The sequence below is a fragment of the Ammodytes marinus genome, assembly GCF_949987685.1.
Source record: "Ammodytes marinus genome assembly, chromosome: 1".
NCBI lineage: Eukaryota > Metazoa > Chordata > Actinopteri > Uranoscopiformes > Ammodytidae > Ammodytes > Ammodytes marinus.
The window spans coordinates 13556046-13575110 of NC_137230.1; the positions used below are offsets into that span (position 1 = coordinate 13556046).

Consider the following 19065-nt stretch of genomic DNA (forward strand, 5'->3'; position numbering starts at 1 on the left):
CTTTCTTTCTTTCTTTCTTTCTTTCTTTCTTTCTTCCCCCAGAGCTTTCACTGTGACTGTAATGTCTTCCTGAATCCTTTGTCGACAGGCTCTTTCTCATGGCAACTCCATGCACTGAGGCATGTTACAGCCCAACAGGGGACCCCTCTTCACATGTTTTATGTGTTTAATGTTTCATGGCTCACAGACGAGCATGAGTGAACTGTTATAACTAAGAAGGTTCACTGTATCTATTGTTTCAAGTTAAAGGTGCCTGCTCACCTTTCATCCTATCAACACCTATCATTTGTGTACACGTTGACGGATAGTCTTGTCCTGACAATAATGGGTCAGCTGATAATAGTTACGTTTTAGTCTGAAAATTTCACTGCAATTAAATCATTTATGTAAAATTGTTTCAGACAAAGGAACATTTGCTTTGTTCCTCAGACCAGACTTGAGTGAGTCCTTTCCTACACATCCTTGTTTTTCTGTTTAAAAAATAACAAGAAGTTGGAGAAAACATCTGCCACATGGTTTACTCCTCACAGGCCAAATGAGCAACATGGAGGCACATCAATGAGGTTACAGACTCCAGCTTCATTCAGAGCAACGGGGTAGATGGCCACCTTTCATCTCTATCCTTTCATCTCAGTGCAGCCTGGACTGTGTGTTTTTTTTTGTCAGATGAGTGAACACGAGGATGAGTGAACACAAGAGTGTGTGCTTCATTAAATCAATGTCCATTAAAACTACTAAGATATACAGTATTTATTCTGTGATGTATGAATATAATAATCAGTATTGCTAACATTCACACCAAAGTTGTTGTCGTTGTGTGTGTGCAGATATGAATGAGTGCCAGGAGGAGACATGGTGTGAGTGTCAGTGTATCATTCTGCCAGGCTCACTGCTGCGTCTGTCCCCAGGGATACACACTCCAACAAGATGGGCGACACTGCAGGGGTCAGTGGGGCAATGCACACTCATGCACACACATCTGTAAGAGTAGGGTGTGATGTGGCCGATAATTCAACAATAACAGTTTATAGTATAAATACCAATTATAGATCATTTGGATTTATACAGAAATTATTTGAAAGGGTGAAAGAAATGTTTTTTTGGTGCTACAGTATTGTCTTGATTTCAGATATAGTTAATTGATAATTAACCATCCATGTTATGTGAAGACAAGTGTAGACGATATATTTGCTCATTTATTATGTTATCAGTGGCCGTTTATTCAGGTTCATGTTGTAGTGAGAAAAGTGAGATCATTAACCTTAAATTTGGGCCAATAATCTCACATTTAATTTCAGTCTGGCGCCTGGTGAGCAAGCACACCAAGAGCAACATAAAAATTCATCAGCATTTTCCTTTATTTCATAATTATGACTTACGACTTGGAGGTCGGCCTGTCTCATTTCCTTACTGGTCTGATAGAGGGATCCATATCATTTCTGATATCACAAAAGACTTAAATCTTGGCTCATTTCATGACATTCAGCAGCAGTTCAATGTACCAACGTCGTCCTTTTTCTTTTATTTGCAGTTGCGTTCTGCTCTAAATACCTTAAGAATCCCCTGGGGGCAAGAGTTACCAACACATCCAATACATTGTATATATTCATGCATTGCTACCCGAGGTCTGGTCTCAAAATTATATTTCATGTTGATAAAGGCAACATTAAATCCTTTGCCAATTGATAACAAATGGAGGAAGGACTTATCTTTAATCCATTCTTCTATAAATCGGCCTAGAGTCTGGTCCAATATTTTAATTTCTTCTAGAAACCCTAACCATCAGATGACACATTATAATTTTGTCTGGAGATCTTACTGTACGCCCCGGAAATTATTTTTGGTACAGTCTGAGTACTCGTCAGTAAAGATTTGAGGAATTTAACCTAGACATACAGGAGTAATACAAGATAAATACAATGTTTCCTATTGCATTAATACGCATTCCAACATTCAATATCTGCCACCACAATGTCAATGAGAGGGAGCCTTGAAGCTATCAGAGGTAAAATCTTTGTTTATTTATAGGCACATACAATTAAGTACATTTAGGTCACTCATTAGAGTAAAACAATAATATTATATTACTAAAAATACAGAAAAGACAAAAGTAAAAGAGGCCATAATAATCAATATATTAATTCTGATAACTGCCAGGCTGAGTAGAATTAAACATATATAAAATAATTACAAGACAGATAACTGTATATGCTGTATATTATTCTCACACTGAACACCTAGGCACAGAGACGTGCTCATACATCTAAAAATGTATCATTTAATTTCAATGTTAATGTAACAAATAAGTTCACATGTCAGACTCATGAAAAAAAAAAGATTGTTATATAGTGGTTTGCAATCAGCCGCCAAGGCTATGATGTTAAATAGGTGTACTAGAGCTACAGAGTTTATTGTAGAGTAAATACTTACAACCACCATTATGAAGTAGCATGAGCTGATAATGTGAAACTTTGCTGCCTTTGCCATTCCTAATAAAACATGTCTCTTTAGGTGTGTGTCAGGAGCAAAGAGACGCACACACGTCACTTGCTTTTTTCACTGCATCAGACAGCTGGAGCTTGGCAGGAAGTCCTGAACATAAGTAACCACGGCCTTGGACAGATAGGTCAGGGTACCGTAGCTGCCACTGGGGGCGCTGTCGAAGAAAAAGTTGCAAATTCCGGTCGCTGGATCCTTCTCCAGGAAATAATCACTGGCACTGTGGGATTTCTGAGGGATGCAGAGTTCAAACAAACAGAGTGAACCCGGGTTTAAAGGTGGAGGCAGTGATTCTGGAGAATGAATGTTGTCAAACTTTCTTTTATTCAAAATATTAGTGACTATCTCCACACTATCTGCTACCTGTTCGTGCAGTGTGTGCACTGAGACAAAAATCTGGTGTTAATACACTGTCTAGGCTCTGTAAACTGGCATGTAAACAAAGGGGGCCCCCATACCTAACAACATGTCTGCTTACAGAGCCTAGGCTTTGTAATAACACTGGATTTTCTTTTTCAATGCACATACAGGTAGCAATTGTAAGGAGATATTCACTGATTTTAAACAGGAAGTGATTTTGACAACAAGCATTCTCAAGAAACACTGACTCCACCTTTAACATGTAAAAAAAAACCTCAAAGTCCTTTCAAACAGAAGTGTATCCCTTGCCAGCAGTAGTATGCCTACCTGGTCATTTATGAAGAGGTCATTGGCCAAATGCACGATGCGGTCAACGTGAATGACGCCACCGATGCTGTCCACCTCCACGTCGGCTACCATGCCTAGAACCATTATAGTCTCCACCAGCAGCTGACGGTACTCTGGTTGAGGGACATGGTTCAGGACCGACTCCACCTGCACAGCAAACTTGATCTCTCCCTCCGTCATCTACACAGAACACATTGAATTAAACACACACACATGCACATGGACACACACACAAACACACATAGAAAATCCTGAATCCTGCAAGATTCTACTTCTCTTTGTGATCATTTATTTTTCACTCAGACAGTCGTGTTTGACAAACAAACAATAAAGGTTACATAATAGTAGGGTTGAGTAACATCGGTAATGCGAAATAATCACTATCAGCTCAATCTCAATAGTATGTCATGCCATGGTATTAACCGTGGCATCAACAAAATAACACAAAAGAAAAGACAGAGATACTGAAAGGAAATAGCTGGACAGCCAAAAACAGCCCCACAGAACATATATATAAATAAAAGGCTGACACCGATGTCTAGCCCTGCTGCATTGTTACCCAGACAAAACAAAATGAAATAAGAGCACAGGATGCTACTGCCTACCTCTCTTGTGGTTGAAGAGGGCAACACATATCCATCGATGGACAGGCCGTGACACTTCTGCAGGATCTTCCAGACCTTCTGGTAGAAACCCATGGGGACTCTGTTGATGGCTCCGTCCAGCCTGCGTCTCCTCAGCCACTGGCCCTGCCTCTCCTCCCACTGCAGCTGTCCGTCTCCTGGGCCAGTGCCAGTCGGGGACAGGATCCCACTGGGGGTAGAGGGGCTGCTGCACCGCTGTGGTGAGAGAGGACAGCAAGGTAAGGCCTACTGTTACAAAACATTTTAATAGATCCCCTGTCTGATTTTCAACCTTATCTCCATGTGCTTTACACGTATTCCTTCTACAAACTACAGTATTACACTTGCAGTTGTGTCTCCTGGGATTTAAAGAGGGTCCAATCGGGCCTTTTGTCTCCCCCTCTTTTTTTTACCACAGGATGGGCAGTTTTTCACATGTCACTTCAATCTTCACTACACTGTTACTACAATTTTTTCGAATGCACTGTTGAAGGTCAATTTGGACACATTTAATGCAGAAATATAATGCAGATGTCCTGGTTAAAAGAGTACTCAAATTACCATTGCACTAACACCGTTGTGTTTAGTGTGGAAGAAGTTTTTTGGTTGAAGAAAACTTCACAAAAGTCCAATATGAAAACAAATCTTTACTTAGTTCCAAAAGACAATACAGATGATTATGGTCAGCATTCATGCATGGAGAGAAGATCAGAGCATCCTACTCAGAGCAATGGCAGGGTCTTGACTGAGTTGTATACACAAAATGAGCTGCTTTATAGAGAAGGGTTGACATGGTCAGATAGGTAGAATAACAATGGAACAATCAAGTTTGGTTCTTGATGACATCAATGCTAATCTGAATCTAGGAGTTTCCAGGATGGCCCACACCTAGGGTGTCAGCCTAATTAGACTGATTTAATTACAATAGAAACTCCAGACAGGATACTTCAGTAGTTAAGATGAGAGGAAATACACTTCATACAATGATCAAACAATAAATGTAGAGACAAGAGTAGAATTAAACTAATCAATATAAATTGGCTTCTACATTAGATTATACTTATTTTTTAAAGACATCTTTTCTTTTTTCAACATATTCTTCTTCCTTGTCAAACCGTGATGCCCACAATACAACTCGACCCACAACAGTGGTGTTCGAGATTCAGATGTGTTGTGCCGTTGCAGAAATAACTTGACTACATCATCCGGTATATGATTAGTGGTGGGAAATGGAGCCTTTCTCAAAATATACTGACACGTGCAATAACATGTCACACCATAACAAATACATGTAAATAAGGTTGAAATGTTTAGCGTAGTAGTCGTCTTTCTGTCACACACAAACTCACCCACACATATGTGACAGTTTCAACACTACACAGTTACATATTCCATGCAATCATTCATAAATACTGATATCATAGACATGCTCCATCACACTTGGCAACCCAAGACAAACCAGCAAACATGCTTAATAGTGAAAAGCACAACCAGTGTGGTTTATCTACTGTATCTAAGCCTGTCAGTGTCAATTCACTACAGAGAAACCTGAATTAAACATGCTTTTAGGATAGGTTTGTTAAGCGTCTACATGTATTCTAATTAAAGCAACCCTAGGCAGCCTATTCAGGACAAATCATGTTAGTTGGACGCAGATGAGGCGAAATGCTTTTACCGTGGAGCGAGGAGAAGTGACATTGCTACTCAGGGAGTGACCGCCACTGATGATCTACACATGGACATGGATGACAAATGACGGAGATCAGTTTGAGATGTTTCACAACTTCACATGGGTGTGATACTTCAGTCATGATGACGCTGCAGCCACACAGATGCACAACGTTACTGCAGATGTTTGATCTGTATAGTCAAAGAGTGTTTTGCAACTTCACAAAATAAACAGGTGAGGAAAGATTATTGGTGACAAAAAAGACGTTGTGCATAACTGATTACAAGAAGCCAACTCTACGAACGAATGATGCCACACCTTGCCGAAATGTGTTATTATGACCATGGGCTACCTAAAAAAGCAGCTCAAACCAGGTCTGGCATTGGTTGCAGATATGTGATGAAGGAGTCATTCTGGTTATGGGGCTCACAAAATGTTAAGCACCACAGAGTGGTTTATGATGAGCAGGAGTTTTTTCAGCCGGCGGTTTTGTTTCTTAGACTGAGGTTAGCGACAGTCACATGCTAGATATTATCAAACCCAACCCACACTGAGAGGCCGAGAGTCATCCAGCTGCAACCAAAAGGCAAGAACACTGTTATTCCATTCTGATGGATGGATGGATGGATGGATGGATGGATGGATGGATGGATGGATGGATGGATGGATGGATAGATAGACAGACAGACAGACAGACAGACAGACAGACAGACAGATGATAGATAGATGGATGGATGGATGGATGGATAGATAGATAGATAGATAGATCCATCGATCAATCTGGATGGATGGATGGATATAGATAGAATATCTATGATGCTATTACATTGTTGTTTTCGTTGTTGTTATCTTAAATTGTGCTTCCCACCTGTTTTATCTCATTCTTTAGCCTGTGTATTCCTGTACGTTCAGTCTTGGTTGCTCCGGTGTGGCCTAGTTCATGGATGGAGATGGCCGGACTAGTGGCTGTTGACTGGATTGGGCGCACTGATAAAAATAGACAAAAGCACACAAAGATTTAAGGCCATATAACATGTATTGATTAGCAGGGACGGGCCAGCATGAAATGAAATAGTGATGGCATGATTCTTGTTCTTTGTGGTGTATCGGTGGTTGGCAGGTGTAATATTTAGCATTTTGTTCAGAAGGTTAGCTTCGCGTTTTAGCATGCAAACAGTCACTCACTGATGTGCACTCAAGACAAAATTGGCTTTTATCAATCTATTATTTTGCAAAGAATGTATTTAGCCTGCTGGTGATGTGCTAGAAGTACAGTCAGATCACCAGAGGCATGGGACTTCATGAATATCTGAAGAAAAGGTTTGAAATCTGAAATCAAGAAAACATTGATCTGCTGGTGGCCGCTGAATTAAAGAGTGGGGGTGTCTCAGTCAAAACTGAGGATGCAACACACACCCATACATTGAAAACTCACACATATATAATGTAAATACTCACCGCTTTTCTCCACTCCAAACTCTTTGCCACTGAGGATGTGATGCAGCAGGCTTTTCATGCCGAAAGGACTCAGGCTCATCAAACTCTCAGAAGCCTCCTCCCCTACAAAGAAGAAAATGTTTTGTATGTTATGTAGTTATGTGCAATTGTTATACTTGTGTTTGAGCATGCCTCTGTTGTCCTACCAGAGCAGTGCAGGCTGCGAGCAAGCTCAGTGGCCATCACTTGCATGATGAGTCCTATCCTGAGCCGAAGCATGTCCCCAAACAGAGCGGGCTGGGAGCGCACGTACATGGCTAGATAGACCATGATTTCCTACATGGCAAAAAATGCACAAATGTAAATAAATAACCTGTAAGATCAGTGTCTGGAAAAAGTCCTGTGGCAGTCCAAAAGGGTTATAGATTCACCTGAGTCAGTACAGCTACACTGATGTCCTGACCACTGGCTTCATAGATGAGAGTGTTCAACTCCTCGGGAGGCAGTGGGCTGAGAAAGAAACAGTTAGGAGGAAAAGTGATTTTATTGTGTTCTAATTCATTTCCCAGAATATCTTCAGCCACACCGGTTTGTGTTACAATGACTATGACTTACACTGTGATGACTCTTTCCCTGGGTTCAGGAGGTAGCCCTACAGTCAGCTGCTTGTGATGGGAAATCAGGTCCGTGCAGGCCTGAGGAACAGAGGATTACAGATATAATTGAATTATTGAATGATCTCATAATTCCTTATTTCTGTAGAGGAGACTCTTTTTGCCTTCCCATAGGGTCGACAACAACAAAAGTAAGCCATTCATTCAGGTATTCGGTGTGTTCAGAGACACTTCATCATGGCTAGGAAATTATGTCAATGTGTTATGATGCAGTTTTTCTAATGACCACAAGAGGGTGTCCTTTCCGAGTGTTATCTAGAGCCAACTGTACGAAAGTGCAGTGTAACTGCTGCTGTTATGTCTGTCAACATTTGCTATCTGCTGTGATACAAAATCCCTTTTTTCCACTGACCTCAGCGAGGACCTCCACTCTCTTGCGTAGTATTCCAGATATGTATCTGATGAGTCCCCACTCTTTGCTGACTCCTGCTTGTACATACAGCTCCTCCAGCAGAGAGCGCACAGTCACCCCGCCCTGCCCAGGACCTGACAACTCCACCAGCCAATCAGCTCCTCTGTTTCATCAGAAGGTGAATAAAAACAAATGACATGGTTTACTTATGAGTGTGCACATGCTGAAAATAAGCTCTTTGCTTGTGTGCGTATGGTTGTCTCTATGTCCGTACTTCATCACATAAAGGATGTAGAGTATGTCAGCCTGGTCCTGCAGAGTGGGACACTCTTTCAGCTGCCTCACCAACGCTGCAAAGTCTGTGTTACCGTGAGAGTCTCGAGGCAGGTGCAGATCAGCGACACTGGAGGCCTTTTAAAGGGGGCAACGGAGTCAAGACAAATACAGCCAGTACAATCAAAGCAAAACTAGAGTCACAAGAGAAAAATAAAGCCACTTGTGAAAGGATCTGCTGTAGTATCCTACCTTCTGTTGCTTTACATGTGGGCCAGGCTGAGGATGAGAAACATTGAGTAGGTTGAGAGATCTGCGGTGTTTGCTCTTAGCAGGAATCACAGGAAGATACATGGAAGACTCTGAAACACACATACACACACACATCAGAACAATGTTTTACAAAGTGTAACATCAGATTACAGAGATGCCATGCTCTCAAAAATAATAAAAATTAAAAATAATGAAATTATTTATTTTTATTATTATTTATAAAAATAAAAATAAAGTATGCAATGTGTAACACAGGGACATTAGCTTCCTGATCACTCACTGGGGATATTCAGTCCCTGGACCTGGGCCATAAAAGACAGGATGTCTCTGGTGGTGTGTTCAGCACTGAAGATGTGGTGCTGCCCCCTCTGGATGGGAGGGAGATGGCACTTGGTGGTGGTGGTGCTGTGGAGGAGCTGGGTCAGGTACTGGTCGAACATGGATCCGTCTGGAGTTGAATACATGCCCTTTGTTAGTTACAGCTTAACTTTGCTGATCAAATATGAATGAAGGGGAACACCAACACACAAGGCTCTTCACTAACTAACCTACCTAAGGGCCTGCAGTGGTTATATTCCTCTCCATACTCATCGTCATCCTCCTCATCTTCCACTAAGCAGTCATCGTTGTCTTCTTCCATGAAGGTGAGTTCAGTGTGGGACGATGTGGTCTGGAAACCAGAGAGGTCTGACATCTGCACCCTGAAGTCACATTCACACAAAGTCACAACACGCAAGAGAAGTCTCGTATAATGCTGTTACAGACATTTACCCCACAGATATTCTCTAAACAATAATGGTTAGATAAGATGTGCCCTGTTACGGACCTCGATCCAGCAAAATAGCCATCCTGGAGTTTCCTTAGGGTTGCCAGGATACATGGATCAATCCCATCTCCGTCGTCAACTGGACATAAAAAGGAAATAAATGTTGTGAAGTGCAGTGAAGGAATTTGAGAGAAAAAAACATCTATATTGAAATATAGATTATGTACATTTTAGATCACAGCAACATGTACAGAAGCCACACATTAAAGATAACCTAGAAGGTATTGTAGTGCATACAGTAGAGTCATTTCTAATTTTCAGACAACTTTTTTGGGCCAGATTAATAAATTGTTGCACCTTTAAAATGTCTGAGATTTCCCCCAATCATGTTTTTGGCAGATTTCAAGCGAGTGGGCGCCATCCAGTTCCCATAAAGCGTTCCATGATTGTGGGTGGTAGAACATCTCAGAAAACGATACACAGTACATTCTCTGTCTCTATGTTGAGTTTAGTTTAATAGTTGCATTTTAATGCTTGAGTTACATTTTTAAACATACAAGTTAAAGACTGATTTGCCTTGGTTTAAGAGGGTTATATTACCCAGCATGCTGCGGGTGATGGGGAAAGTGAGCGTGGGCCGTCCCGTCATCCTCCAGCTAGACGAGAGATAGGCCAGCTCCGTTCGTAACATCTCCACAATCATCTGGTTGTCCAGGGCCAGGTAGAAATGGTGCTGGTCCAGAAACTGGACAGGGCGCACAGGAAAGAAGAGAAGAGAGAAAGTATTAATGTATTCCAACAGCCTTCTACCTAACATCTCAAACTAGTTTTACCTGGGGGGTGAATATATAGGTGCGACTTCTGATCTCGTAGAATTTTGATGTTCCCAGAACTCCAATGTGTCTGTACGGCCTCCCGCTCAAATTCAGTTTCTTGCAGTTCCCTGTGACAATGACACAACATGTTAACTATTATTATACAAACACACAGACACACACACACACAGCTTAACACTGAGGCAATGAGTGTTTTCTGCTTGTTTACCCAGTCTAACGTAGACATGGCTCAGGATGCGAGCAGGCATAACTCTGATAGGCAGAACTTCACACATGGTCTGAACCGCGATCCCATGATCATTCAACAACTCCTTGATCTCCTCCGTCTCTGCTAGAACACAAACTGACACGCACACATATAAAAAAGAAAATACATTATACTGTGCCTTTTGTTAAGAAATCTGTACATAAACAAATGGGCATCATTAGAAATAAGTCTTGGACATGAGTGGTGTTTTTATTCATGCAACAATTTTTAAACATTTTTCTGGGATTCCAGTAATTTTCAATCCAACTTGTGGAGTAACATTTCTATGACCAACCTTGTAGCACCACGTCTGGCTTGAAGTTCGTAGAGAATCTCCTGTTGAGAGGATCTATCTCTCCAAGGGCTAAGAAACCCTTATAACAGCAAGAAGAATAGACAGAGATATTGTCTCCTTGTCTACTGAGCACATCATTTTTCATTTACACTATCAAATCTACATTATTCAGTGAGATTTGATACATAGTATATTGCATTGATAGTCACAGTTGTAACAGAAGCTGCCAAGTGCTTAAGAGGGTGTTAAATGAACCTGTGACTACCTCTGACAAAAGACAGCCCAAGATGTAGAGTGACTGTCCCCACATGTGCGGCAGCTGCCCCATGGCCACTCTGTCCACTGAGTGAGGGTTGCTGTACTCCTCCTCCACCTGTAGATGACAAGATATCGTCTCATTCTTATGTGGTTGCCTGATAATATACTACATTATATTGCCATTTGTAGTTGTACTGGTAATACTAGTAGTCTGGCTGTTGGGGATTAAAATTGTTTAACATTGTCAACAAATAAAAGTATTGGACAATTTTTGACCTGATTATGGTGCTAGCATGCTGTTAGCGGGGCTACAAATAGAAATAGAAGTAGTACTGAAGGGAAATGAAAATTGAGCGGAAGTAGGTAGGCGGGCGGTGCCAGGCTAGTAACAATTAAGAATAATGTAAAACTATTTAGTCAAACAAGAATAAACTAGGTATGGGGGCGCCCTTAGCTCAGTTAGTAGGGCGTCCCCCCCCCCATGGGCCTCGGCCAGCAGCGGACCCGGGTTCGATTCCAGCCCGCGGTCGTTCTCTGCATGTCACTCCCCTCTCTGCCCCATTTCAACTCTGTCTCTACACTAATAAAAGCATAAAAATGCCAAAAAAATATCTTTAAAAAAAAAAAAGAATAAACTAGGTTTCTGTATTTTTCCTCTGGAAATGATATACCTTGTCATATGGCACAGCATAAAGTTCAGGCAACAGTTTAATGCCGTTCTTCCCTCTGATCAGAACGCCTTCCAGTGCCTCACGGTACTCCTGTACCTGTAAGAAGCACAAAGTCATTTGTTTAACATTACATCTGCAACACAAGTCATTCCAAATGACTCCATGACAGTGTGAATACAGCAGGACATGCCTATGGAGCTGTGTGTTTTGGTTTTATTACCTGCACTTGATCTCCAGTGAAGATACCATCCAGGATGAGGTAAGTCCAGAACACGGGCCACTCACATTCGATATTCTCAAAAAGCTTGAGCTCTGCGGGGTCGTAGTGCAGCCGAGATGGGTCCTAGTGAGACAACAGCCAGGAACTGAGGTACAGCCCTCATAGCAGAATAAATTAAGTGCAACACTACACTTATGCTCACTGAGCAATCCCTGTCCCTGTACAGCAGTTAAATAGATTTTAAAACCAAACATAAATATATATATTATATCGTACCTCTTTAGGACAATGATATCCATCCCTTATGAAGCGGCAGCATCCATATCGACCCTGACATTTTACAATAGATAGAAATATTAGTATGTTTTAATGACTGACATGTATATACAGTATTTCAATTCACTGTATACCTTTTACCTTCATAAATAGTGAATTGTGTAGTGTTTCTGTGCTTTGACTGTACCTGCAGTTTTGCTATGATTTCAGATTTTGTGATGGCGACCAGGTCAGCATCTTCAATGGCGAAAGCGGGGAAGGAAATGATGGACAGAAGGCCGGCATCTATCTCCTTTGAAGTGGAAGCTCTTGGCAGCATGGAGCTCAGGATGGACTGAGGGGAAGACACACACACACACACACACACGCACGCACGCACACACACACACACACACACACACGCACACACACGCACACACACACACAGACATGCTGAGCAGGCGACAGACCAAGAAGACAGCGCTGATGCGGCTAGAGGCAAACGCCAAACGGTACCTGACAGTGTTCCACCTCATCAGGCAAAACATGGATGACTGACTTCGGCCCTCCGTGGGCTCCAAAAAGATCCAGCTCATCTATGGCCTCCAGAGCGGCCTGCAAACACACACGCACACACACAAATCAACACACCGATGCATACATGTATCTGATACAATAATTCTTTTTTTTTGTCTTTAATGTCAAGCATACCATACATGTTGAAAATAATAAAGTTAATCCGTGGTTAATCCTGTACCTTAGCAATTCCCACAGAGCTGCCGTTGAGCTCGGGGATGCCCTGGTTTGTCTTGTCACCTCGCTCCCACATCCCATAATCCTACAGCGAGAAAGAAAAGTTATTTTCAAACTTGTACGCTGCTTCTAGCCACATCACTTGAGCAAATGTATCAGACACAAAAGGCAACAAGTTGTTTTATACGTGAAGTAGTACTGCCAGAGATCTGAGAGAATTCCCTTCAACTTTTTACTGTGTGTCAGCCTCGACCAGTTGCTGTCTTAAAGAATACGAACTCCAAAATATGTGAAAATGTTACTCACTGCCACTTTGTAGGCCGCCTCTATGTAAAAGACCAAGTTCTGGATGAAGGCCACCTCGTCCAGGTTGGAGATGATGCGGAGACCTGCGTGGTAACGTAACATTGTTAGGAACTTGTGCTATGCTCAAGAGAAAAATGGTTAGGTACTTCAATTCTTCCCCCTTGAGGGCCTGCAATGCTTGACAAACGTAAATGTTCTATTATGTAGCTTAATGTCGCATCTTTGCCCTGACAATTTTCTTTGATGGTAAAAGCACATTCCCACTTATTTGACTAAGAGAAAATAAACAGCAATAAACACCACTCTGCATCACCCTGCATGTACCTGAGGCCGTCATCTGTGCCAGCATCAGCAGGTAGATGGAGGTGGCGTCCACCTGGAGGTGTCCCCACTGGTCGTCCCCCACCACCGTGGCACAGGTGGGGGTATCGTATTTGGCATGCAGGCAATCCTTAGTACTCTGGGTGTGTTTGAACTCCTCAACCTTGGCCACCTAGACACAAAACACACAAACACACACACCAACAGGCAGCTCAGTGGTGTTTGTCCTAAATCGTGATGAATGGTTGAAAGTTGTTTCAAATACATGGACATTGTTTTCATTACATTGGAATTAGTAGATCATTTATTTTACCTGAGCTTTAAAAAAATATGATAAAAACATAATAAAGGCTTCTATTCAGTTTTTGACTTTTTAACATCCCAGTGAGTCCCAAGATTCAAGTATGCAGGCCTATTGATTGGATCTGTGAAGCTGCAGCAGTAAACACATTCAACCTTTTGCCAGTAGAGTAAGGTGAGGGCAGCAAACAGTTCACCATGTTGCTTTCACAGCCAGGCTTTCACTATCACTTTCACATCAACATGTAGAACACCAACATGTTGTTAATCATGACAAAGTGTATTTTTCTGACAAACTGCTGAGCATACCGCGATTATGCAGATGGTTGCAGAACTGTGGTGGTCATAAATATTTACATAGTGTATAACACACTGGCCCGGATGGATCACATGTGTGCTTTCTCAGAACCAGGACGCTGGCTTATCCGATTTCATACAAAACAGAATGTAGATGATTTGCATGTGCAAAAACAAGTGAACGTGCGAACGCTCCATGATTCTCTTACCTGTCTCATCATGCACTGCAGCAGTCCTTGCATCAGCTTCACCACACTCTGCCAACAAACAACAACAGCTTTGTTAAAAAAATAAAACATCACTATCATACACATTAGTTTATTGTATGTTGATTGTGGCAATTACTAAAATAAATATGTGTATATTTGTAGATATATTCTTTAAAAAGTTTTACATTTGACCAAATATACCGATGGTAATGTTTAATCATTAAATCTATGAAAAGCAAAGTTTGCTAAAATTAATCATTTTAATTTGCCAAAAAACTAATTATGGCATTGATAATGATGTAATATAAAGGAATAAAATGCAAATGTTTTACGTTATGAAGATTCATTTGCTTCAATTTCATACAAAACTGTTTGGTTATTTGGTTATTTCAATCAAACAGCTGATTACTTACTTTCTTTTAGCACTGACATAATTGAATAAGATTTGTAACAATTGAGTAAGTAAGTAACTCTAATAGGCCAATTGTATCCTTCTTCTCCCACTGAGGTTCGGTGATTTGAGAATTAGATATATTTTTGATGCACAGACATGTACATTCACGTTGCTGCTTTTAAATATTTAACCCGACATGACAAGCAGAGCAAACAGTCACATTACACATTAACCCTCTCTCTCTCTCTCTCTCTCTCTCTCTCTCTCTCTCTCTCTCTCTCTCTCTCTCTCTCCGTCACAAACACACCTGCTCCAGTTCGTAGGCCTTGGCCTTGTCTTCGTCGCGGTCTGCGTTCTTGCGGTAGGCCATGCCCAGCGCCCACACTGCCAGGACACTGTAAACATTATCCCGCACCCAGGCGTCCTTCATTTCAACACTGGCAGGCAGAAGTCCAGTCACTGGGTTCTGAGACACACATAGACAGACAGACAGACACACATACACACACACACACACACACACACACACACACACACACACACACACACACACACACACACACACACACACCCAAGCATGCAAAAGATTCATTTTAAGTAACTGTACCACTTCTATTTGATTTTACTCATGAACATCTCTGCCTTTTCTATTGCCTTGTCGTGCTGTCTGTAAGCTGTATCTGAGAAGCTGAAACCTGTGTAGTTTTTTGTCCTTTTTGTTTGAAAACTTTTCAAACTTTTGACTGATCAATTTTCTGTTGATTAACCTGAAGATTCCTCCACTAGTAATTTAATCTGTAATATGAGTAACTGTGGACAGTGTGTACTACAGTATTATTAAATTAACTTACAAATACAAGAGTTGATGAAATAAATGGCAAGAAAGGACAGCTCTTTTTAGTCGAGACAAGATGCCTATCAATGAAAGTGGATTTTATGTTGGGTTTGTTGAATGTCAACTCATTCACTGTTGACATGCAACTGCAGATGGCTTGTTGAGTGTCAACAGTGGACTATCAAACTAAAGTGTTACCAATAAAACAGCAATTTAAATTGTTAATTTATAGGTTTTGATTACAAATATGTGACATCATCGTGTCTGTCCTCATCTGAAACCAAACCTGCATGCAGCCTTCTATAACAATCATGCTTTGTAAAACTAAAGAAGGTTGGCATTGTTTTTCTATCAGCTGTGAAGCCTCGAGGTCACAATTTTAAACTTAGACAGCTGTCAACTGTCTGGGCCTCAAGTGTTGATTGATAAAAGCGTCCCGGCACTCGGCCTATTCCAGTGGCTGAACTTTGCCTTGTTTATTCCTGTGTAGCTCAATCTGGTCAAACCTGAATAAACAGGCTACAACGCATCTGCATATTTCTGGAAGAGAACAGTACAATTCTGAGGTATTTGTTCTTTTAACTTGCTTAGCTGCTATATACTTCCACTCCATTGCATAATATATTTGCTCAATTTACACAGTTGCTTTGCTTTGATTCAGATTATTAAAGGCCTACTTCACCGGTTGGAATATGAAGGTGTATTGAACTCGGAGATCCTATGAAGTATAAATGTGCAAAAAAAATTTAAATCGGATCATCCTAGCCTGAGAAAAGGCAGAAAGAGTGTTTTATGGTCTCACTGTCTAACCCTACATTTCTCTTTCTGTGACATCACAGGAAGGGTTGTAAAATGCATGCAGTACTTTTCAAATCCTTTGAGAGAGAGACTTCCCAAAAGGGCTGCACTCGTCTTTTGCTTTGACAATGTAAGAATGTCTCCTAAATATAACCCGGCTGCAGGTTCTTTTGTTCACATTCCTACAGAAAGTCTTTACATATTTTTCCAGATATATGTATTGACAGCCACTGCTCAGTAGCAGCACAGCTGAGTCCTGGTAAATTCCAAGCACACAGAGTTTGGCTGGCAGAGGAACTGCTTTTCCATTCAATGACCTTCTTCCCGGAAGAGGTCTGCCCAAAAGCAACGCATTGTTGTAGGCTATGTATACTCTGCATCATGTATTAATATAAAATATAATCAACACATTTCTGATTTTTTATTATAGGCTACATTGACTTACACATTAGTATGTGAAGCAGTTAAAAGCTAGCTATTACAATTGTGTTTACATGGTAATGCATCAAATATGATATCATTCAGAAATGGGCCATGCTGCATTAAAAAGTAGACTTTTACTTTTTGAAACTTAAAGTAGTCTATATTTTGATGCAAATGCATGCACCTAGGTAGCCTTACATGTAGCCTATTATACAATAATAGCCTATTGACAAACTGTGCTATTGCTAATTTTTTTTTTTTTTTTTAGATATTTTTTGGGCATTTTTATGCTTTATTGACAGTGCAGAGAGACAGGTGAAATGGGGCAGAGAGGGGAGTGACATGCAGAGAACGACCGCGGGCGGGAATCGAACCCGGGTCTGCTGCTGGGCCCGGTCCGGGGGGGAGGGGGGGGGGCCTACTGAGCTAAGGGCACTCCTGCGATTGCGTCTTTTACTTGGGCAAAACATTTCCATGGTCCACTTGTGTCAGCCTATGCCTGACTTGACCCAAAGACTGTAAGAACACTCACCTGGTGGCACAGGATAGTCTCTTGGACCAGCCTGGCATAGCCATCCAGCCTCACTCCGGAGTTACTGCGGCTCCTCATATTCACTGATCACTACGAACACAACAAAAAAAACAAGTCATGTCTGAACAAGGAGCATACGAAGCGCTGAAAGCCTGGTTTTCTGCCTGTATAAACACAACGACTAAATACAGCATATAATCACTGCGGTAACTCACTGCGCAGCGATCCATCCTTGCAGTTCTGCGGCGCTGGTTTGATCTGACACCTTCTGCATAGGCTCCTGCTGCTGGTAAAGCTCGCTAGCTGTCCAACTGTGTTTGACGTAAAAAAAAATGTAACGTTAAGCAGACGTGCTGTAAGCTACTCACACACACACACTCCGGTAAAACTGCTTAACATCTTGGGTCTGGCCTTACAGATGACACACACGTGAGGTTTGACCATATGTTTGACAGCGAGAGTTTAGAGTGCAGGGTGAGGGTATGTCCGGTATGTCCGCAAATACATCCATTCTGAGAAAAATACATTATGTTCCCACTGTCTGATTATCTGACGCCAGGGGGCGACAAATGACCTCTGCCGGCTTCAAGCTCAAGGCACAAATCCCAATGCAAACAGGAAGCTACACTCCCAAAAAAGTTCAAGTTTATTTGTATGGCATCTTTTTAATAGATTATAGTAGCCTAAATTATCATTTTGAGGTATGTGTAGGCTAGCCTTATTTACTTTCATAGCCTACTTGTATATCCACTACATTTATTTGATAACTTTAGTTGCTATAGTCACTTCACAGAAATGTATGATTACACAATATAAACGAACTACTATAATATAGTCGGATTAACATTACAAATGTAGTCAGCATTTGAATGCAGTAACCGGCTATGGTGGAGTTTAGTGTAGGTGTGCAAGGCATTATACAGTGTAGTCGTGTGAAAGTTTGTGAACCCCTTGAGCCTTTTGGAATTTTATTTATTTTGACCATTATTAATTCATTTTTATCAATACCAGTATTTTTTATATGAAATAACAGATGTTTGTTTATCAATTCAACATTTTTCTTTTCCAGAAATCAACTGTTAAAACAGATAAAACAAATTATTTGACAAATGTTGTATGTGCAAACGTTTGTGAACCCTGAGCTGCATTGCTTAAATCGAGCAAGGTAAACACAATCAGATGGGCCAAATCGAGTGATGAAATAATGGACCAATGTAATGAGAGATCTTCAGGGAAGAAATTGGGCGGCACTAGATAAAACAAAGATAAAACCAGGTCAGTTTAGGCCCACCAAACTGAACCCATACAGGTCAGACATGCGCAAAGGGGAAAAAATCTCAGAGGATCTCAGGAATAGAGTTTTGATGTTGCACATTTGTCTGGGGACAGCTATAAATTCATATAAAAAAGTTTGAGCTCCATCGGTCCACCGTAAGGCAAATCATCTACAAATGGAGAGCTTTGCTTGCTCAACTTACAAACTTACAACCTGGAGTTGAATGTCTAAAAATTATGAATTTGAGCACAAATCCAGTCATAAACTCAACTGATTTCACAGTATAATTGTTTCATATTTTTTTTGTATTCCTAGGCTTGTACATTGCAGTGGGTCTGAGAAACAGTGGGGGGAATGCAAAATACAATAACTAGGGGAAGAGGAAGTATTCTCATTAATTTATTCAGTAAACGTAACAATATTAAATTATTCTTTATTTATTTTTTTGTTCGTTTATTAAATAATATAATTCCATTTAAAATATAATTTAATTGTTTTATTGTTATTTGTGCTACATTTTCAGACACAGAAAGCAGCTGTGCGCTAGGAACAACGTCACAAGTAA

At 41.0% G+C, this 19065-nt stretch overlaps 1 protein-coding gene across 4 annotated transcripts; it reads right to left on the reverse strand.

Annotated features, from left to right (window-relative positions):
- Positions 1-2011: 2011 nt before the first annotated feature.
- On the reverse strand, positions 2012-17772 carry LOC307271549 (phosphorylase b kinase regulatory subunit alpha, liver isoform). Of its 4 annotated transcripts, XM_080054054.1 has the most exons (34): positions 17641-17772; positions 17440-17535; positions 17225-17314; positions 14944-15102; positions 14243-14290; positions 13440-13608; positions 13116-13198; positions 12814-12894; positions 12573-12671; positions 12265-12411; positions 12078-12131; positions 11802-11924; positions 11582-11677; positions 10918-11025; positions 10653-10731; positions 10319-10453; positions 10108-10217; positions 9875-10019; positions 9335-9413; positions 9061-9209; positions 8789-8956; positions 8488-8597; positions 8237-8373; positions 7963-8125; positions 7552-7631; positions 7368-7446; positions 7143-7272; positions 6958-7059; positions 6368-6486; positions 6049-6072; positions 5506-5559; positions 3813-4046; positions 3187-3387; positions 2012-2730 (listed from the first exon to the last, which is right to left on the reverse strand). In XM_080054054.1, exons 3-34 carry the CDS (start codon positions 17300-17302, stop codon positions 2557-2559), a joined length of 3717 nt encoding a protein of 1238 aa, XP_079910180.1. In that variant the 5' UTR covers positions 17303-17314; positions 17440-17535; positions 17641-17772; the 3' UTR covers positions 2012-2556. The 4 variants fall into 4 exon arrangements, with proteins under 4 accessions (XP_079910180.1, XP_079910181.1, XP_079910182.1 ...); XM_080054055.1 differs by lacking the exon at positions 6049-6072; XM_080054056.1 differs by lacking the exons at positions 5506-5559; positions 6049-6072.
- Between the last annotated feature and the right edge of the window lie 1293 nt (positions 17773-19065).

Excerpts from the sequence above, each read along its gene's own strand:
- LOC307271549 (XM_080054054.1), bottom strand. The coding sequence starts at position 17,302 with ATGAGGAGCCGCAGTAACTCCGGAGTGAGGCTGGATGGCTATGCCAGG. Across the intron at positions 10,020-10,107 it reads CCTATATATTCACCCCCCAG|TTTCTGGACCAGCACCATTT; the intron begins GTAAAACTAGTT and ends CGCCCTGTCCAG. Across the intron at positions 8,126-8,236 it reads TACATCCTTTATGTGATGAA|AGGAGCTGATTGGCTGGTGG; the intron begins GTACGGACATAG and ends CTGATGAAACAG.